At 30.9% G+C, this 6,222-nt stretch overlaps 1 protein-coding gene across 1 annotated transcript; it reads left to right on the top strand.

The window, feature by feature from the left end:
* The first annotated feature begins 4,714 nt into the window (after positions 1–4,714).
* LOC111316138 (uncharacterized) lies at positions 4,715–5,645 on the top strand. The gene has a single exon (XM_022918147.2). The coding sequence runs from the start codon at positions 4,940–4,942 to the stop codon at positions 5,417–5,419; it is 480 nt and encodes a 159-aa protein (XP_022773882.2). The 5' UTR covers positions 4,715–4,939; the 3' UTR covers positions 5,420–5,645.
* The last annotated feature ends 577 nt before the right edge of the window (positions 5,646–6,222 follow it).

The following is a 6,222-nucleotide window of genomic DNA, read 5'->3' as shown; positions in this document are numbered from 1 at the left end:
AAATTCAATGTTATAACCCAAATTTGATTTTGATTAATGAGTAATACAAATAAATACAAAAATATGAAAATTTTACAAAATTAAAAAAATAAATAAACCGGTATGTTTCTATTAGAGCAATTAATTTCATTGTGAACATTGATCTTCCCTCATGTTAACTCCACCTTCCTATTTTCAGCTCTATCTTTTTAGTACTGCCCTTTTTCAGTTAGCATGAGCTGACTGAAGTCTTGCTGACCTAGGCTCTGCATTACCCCCTCTACTCATGGCAACAAGCTTTCTTAGCTTATCAGACTCCAAACCCCAAATTGACTCTCCAAATTCGGCTCTTCATTTTTCACCCCACTTTTAAACCACTGCCTCCCAACACAATTTGATCAAAGGCATCTGCAAGAACAATCCATAGCTAAGAAAAAAAAAGGAATTTTGGACACTGTCTGAGAAATAAATGAAACCCAATTCTCCCTATCATCACCAAAATCCTTAGGCCTCAATTGGAGACTGGCCTCCACCAAAAATAGCCTAATTTTTTACAGTCTTCTACACATAAAAATCACTCACAACAAAACTCAAAAACCACTACCTCTGCCCCTCTTTATCTCAGCTGAATTTACTGCCTACATCACCATCATCCAAAATTGACCACTATCACCATTTTCAAATCCAACACCTAAACTGAATCACCACTCTCCACGACAACCGAAACCACCCCAGTAACAAAATCCCAGCAGGAACAAAAACCCACCTTGAACTCCAGTGGCATCTTCACCAACAACCCCTACAATCAATGGCTTACCCTTTTTCCAATGTCAACCCCCCATTGCTATAGCCTTTCGCCCACAAAAAAAAGCCATAAAAAAAAAATAAAACCCACCTGAAACCTATCACAACTAAAAATAAAAAGTAAAAAATAAGTCATAATCCTCTCCTTAGGGAGGAACCTCAACGTCAGCGCCCAAAAAAGCAAAAAAAAAAAAAAAGGAGAAAGGGTTTGAAGTTTGAAGTTTGATTTTGGAAAAAAAAAAAAATGAAAGGGAAAAAAGACAAAGAGATCAGTGCGAAGGTTCGGCAGTGCCAGGTTCAACCATTAGAAGAGAAAAGAAATAAGAAAAAAGGAATAGAAAGAGAATGAAAGGAAAGAAAAAAAAAAAAGAGAAACTGTTAAGCGGTGGGCGACCATAATAGCAGTCGTGGCAGCAGGGAACTGTCAGCTTCTGGGCTATGTTCCTTGATTTCTTTTAAAGAAATTTTTATTTTTTTTAGAAGAGGAAAAAGAAATGAAATAATAAAAAAAAAGGGGCGTTTGAGTCTTGTAATGTAAAAAGAAAGAACAGAGTAGTTGACTAGGTCAACCTACCCACATTGGATCCGATCAATTTTTGGCCCAAATCCAACTTGTGACCCGACTCGCCTATTAATTGACCCGTTCCAGCATCACATATCCAAACTAATAGTTGGACTTCAATAACTTTAATTGAGTGATCGCATGAGTTTGAGCGTCAACACCAAAATTTTGTTTGGGATGATTTTTATGTATTTTAGATTTTTTATTTGAACGTTTTTACATTATTAATGTCACTAATACTTTTTATAAAACATGTTTATTTTGAAATAATTAATAACGCTCATGAAAATAAATATTTTTAAAAATTTTATTATTAATGTCTATTTTTATTTTTGTTTTTATTTCTGTGTGAAAATTTTTACTACTAATGTAAAAATTTAAAAACTAATAATAATGAAAATCTTTAAAGATAAGATATTAAGAAATTCGAGTGACGATTTTTTAATAAAATCTCTGTGAGGATATTTTTTAAAAACATCATCAAAATAATAGAGTATTTAGAAAAATATTTAATACAAAATATTTTTATAAAAAAATAAATAAAAATAAAATAACAGAAAGATAAATAAAGAAATGATGAAAGAAAAAAAATGAAAATATCTGATAATGAAATCTTAAAGAAGTTTGAATAGTGGTTCTTTAAGAATTTTTAAGTGAAAGGATTTTTCAAAAATGCTATCAAAGTATTGAAACATTTAGAATAATTTTCAATAAAGATTTTCATCTATCATTTTTTTAATAGAAAAAGATTTAATAAAAATGATAAAAAAAATTTATAAAAAGAAAGTATTATTTGAATTAAATTATAAGTATTATTATAGGCACCATAAGTATTAATTTTGAAGATAAATATGAATCTCCGTGAATAAGATCCTTAAAAAATCCAAATAGTGATTCTTAAGAGATCCCTAAATGAAAAAATTATTCTAAATATTATCAATGTATTAAAATATTTTTGAAAATTTTTCAGTACACAAGGTTCTTATTTGTTTTTTCAAACAAAAGATTAAAAAAATAAAAGATTTTTCGTTGCAAAAAAAAAATCTATTTTTAAATATCAAAAGTATAATCATTTTCATTAATGTTAAGGGATAATACATAATTAACTTATACGATTTTTAAAATGAATGTTGTGAGGATATTAATTATTTTCTATGCGTAACTATACTCTTGAACTCATCTCTGATTTCAATGACCAAAAATTTTTTTTATAAACTTTAAAATAGTTTCAAGGGTTTATTAAGAAGATAACTTTTTTCGTATCCAATCATATCTAACAAAAAAGATAAATGACAACTCTTCTTATTTTGATATTTTTAAAATTTTCATCTAATAGTTCCCAAAACCATTACGATATTAGTAAATCAAATTATATTATTTTATTAATGAGTAAATATCAATTGAAATATATAAAAATTAATATTTTTAAAAAAACTTACTCATTAGCAAAATAATATGATTTAATTTACTTTGTTAATGAGATAATATTTTTTGAGTCATTTACAATATATATAATTTATTAAACTGACAATATAACAAATATAAATCCATTAAATTATTTGCTGTAGCTAGACAAGCCAAGAATAGAAAACAATAAAAACAAAGTTTAATGGGGGGCATTTGTGAGCATAGCAATTAGTGACCATGTCTAAGAAGTCAAAACTCATGCAACCTATGTTTCTATCCACCTAGTAACAGCTAAATCCTCATTTAAAAGATTATTAATTGATTTTGATGCACCCCCCCTAACCCAACCACCCCCCCCCCAAAAAAAAAAAAAAGAAGAAGAAGTGAAGGCCAGATCCAGGTTGGACTGATGGATATAGCCAGGTCGAAATATAGAACTGGTTTGCTGGTCTGTGCAGACTGGTGAGTAAATCTAGCTACAACTTAGAACATGGACAGATGAAAATTTGAAGCAGCAATGGGTTTTTTAACCATTGAGAGGATGAATTTAATGCTCCTCGCAGCTTGTTAATTTTCAGATTATTAAAAAGACAAAAATCCATTTTCTTGATTTCAGTTTTACTATACTAACACAATATCCAATCATTAATTTTTCTCAAGTTTCTGTGTTAATATACGGTTTTTCTGGCTGTTGAATGGAACAAAATTTGTAATGTGGGGAAGTAATGTTTTAGAAGGTGATGGATAGTTTTCATGCTGATCGCAGAAGTCAGAACAGATCAACCAATGAACTAGCAGCGGCTTCAATTTGACTTTTGCAAAAACCTCTACTTCATAGACTTTTTTATCCTTTCGAAAAAAACAATAAAATTTAAATAATCAAAAACTATTCTTTTGACAGTCAAGAGTACAATATTTTGTCCAAAATTAATGATTGGAAAATGGGAAAAAACTGTCCAACAACACCATTCTTTTAAGCAGCTCAACAATCATGTGTCTAAAAAATTATACTAAATCCACTATCCAGCATATGCCAGTGTTCTCAAACTCTCCCCATTTTGTCTCTACTTTGCCAGCTTTTGCCAGCTCCTATTCATCACGATTTAGGTAAATTTTTTTATTGAAAGATTGATTAATTGAACCAAACCATAAAATTCCTTCATTTCCTTGTCACAACTCAAGCACTTAATCCAGCTGGTTTATCCTAACTCCATTCAACAACTTTCTAAGCTCACCCTGTGTCCCAAAGCCAACCAAAAACACTTGACGTCCAAGCAAAGAAAGTAACTCGGTTTCTTCAAACACCAAGACCTCAATTTTATCAAAGTCCTCCCAAACCTTCCACATTTGTCTTAGAGCAGGACATGAATACATGCACATTTTGGCACACAAATTGGAACATGTTAGTCGCTTTCCATTTGCAACGGTTACTTTTATTTTAATTATATATTTTCCTTTTTTTTTTTCTTTCTTTCTCTTCAATTATCTCCACAAAACGGCTACTTCCCAACTAATCCTATCTAAATCAGTATAATTCACAGATGGTTGCCACGTGTCTAATAAGATTCTTTGAATCTAGACTTTGTTATGCATAAATAAACAAGCATATCAAAGAAATATTCTAAAAATATTTTCACAATTCAGCTTTTAATTTAACATATTAGATCTGATTTAAAAATATATATATACAAGGGGTAATATCACGGACCATTTCAAAGAAGTTGAAGAAAAATTTAACGCGGATGACAGACTGTGAAAGGAAGGTGACCTAAAAATTATATGTATTTGTCCACCCTATTAGCATTTAATTAAATCAACAACTAAATCCAAAATTTATAATGATAATTAAGTTACTTAAATGCCCCTAATGAAGACAGGTTTCATAACATAGCCCTTATAGGTTGGTACTGCATTATGTGCTTGCATTGATGTATATAAAACTATATAATTTGTTACATTTTGCATAAGTTTGTATAAAATAATGTAAAAGAATCTCGTTGCTTTATTTTATTGATTTGATTAATTCCTTGCATTCTCTCCAACTTTCTCCTCTTTTTTATACTCTTCCTCCTTTTTTTTATACTCTTCCTCCTTTCAGTTTCCTCACTCCCAAAATCTCTCAAACTCAAAATCCCAAAAAACAAAAACTCCCTTTTTTTTCTGTCAAAAGTTTTGACTCTAGCCAAGATGAGTTCTACAATGTTTAAGGTTTTGATGATCTTGGGTCTTTTGGCCATCTCTTGCATGGCTCAAGCACCAACACCTTCACCAACTCCCTCTCCAAAATCTTCACCATCGCCAGCTGCTACTCCAACGCCTTCCCCAACAGCATCGCCAGTTGCTACTCCAACACCTTCCCCAACAGCAACACCAACGCCAACACCAACCCTATCTCCAACCCCAACCCCAAACCCATCTCCAACTCCAGCTCCTTCAACGGCTCCAACCCCATCACCCATCACTTCACCATCTCCTTCTCCAACCACTTCTTCGCCTTCTCCTTCACCAATCTCTGCCCCTCCTACTCCTGCGCCTTCTGGTGTAACTGCTCCAGCCTCCGAGCCTCCATCCGAACAAGGTTCTCCTCCGTCTGCTGCTTCCACCAAAGGTGTTTTCATTGGTGCAACAGCTCTTGCTGCTACTGTCTTCGCTGCCCTTTTGGCTTAAGAAAGTGAGTTCCTGCTTTTTGGGCTTTTGGATCATGATTCTTGAGGATCTTATTTTCTTGCTCTCTTTGTTCTTTTAAGTAGTGTTCTGTTTTTTTGGCTTTAATTTATTTGTTATGAGTTGTTGTTGACGATGGTTCTATTATTTTGGGTTTGAATGGTTGATTATTCTGGTGGTGTACATAATAACAGTGGAATAAAAAAAGTTTGTTATTTGTTTTTTAAAACAGTGTTTAAATCTTATTATTTTTATCATTTATTCTTTAAAAATAATTTTAAAGTGATAATGTTGATGGGTAATTCTCAAAAATTGAATCTAAATCATATATTTGAATGAAATGTTATTAAACACCGAAGAAATGACTTTTTTTTTTCACATGTATGATAACTAACCATAGCAAACATACTTGAAGAAAAAGGATAAGTTTATTTGTCCTTTTCTATAAAGCAAAGTTTGACATTTAATTCATCTTTTTTGAAAAGCAAAGTTTGATATTTAATTCATCTTTTTTGAAAAGCAAAGTTTGATATTTTGATACAAATAGGGAAATAACTGCTTGATGTTTAATTTAGGTAAAAGGAATTGTTAATTTAAAAGCAGAATGAATTTTGTCTTCAAACACATTAAATTTGGCTGTAAAGTTGGCATGTGATTGGTTTAATTTTGACTTCAATAAAATTGGAAAAAAATCAACCCATTATTAGGGTGTTTATTGGGTCAATTTGATTAATTTTAAATCAAAATATTTAAAATTGAATTAATCAAATTATATTATATTATTTTTATTAATTAAATTAAATTTT

The sequence above is a fragment of the Durio zibethinus genome, chromosome 24 (assembly GCF_047325235.1).
Source record: "Durio zibethinus cultivar Kanyao isolate XHJ-2024 chromosome 24, ASM4732523v1, whole genome shotgun sequence".
NCBI classification, from domain to species: Eukaryota; Viridiplantae; Streptophyta; class Magnoliopsida; order Malvales; family Malvaceae; genus Durio; species Durio zibethinus.
Note: the sequence above shows the minus strand (reverse complement) of the source record. Positions and strands in the feature narration are given on the sequence as shown.

Coding starts and splice junctions, on each gene's coding strand:
- LOC111316138 (XM_022918147.2), top strand. CDS start 4,940: ATGAGTTCTACAATGTTTAAGGTTTTGATGATCTTGGGTCTTTTGGCC.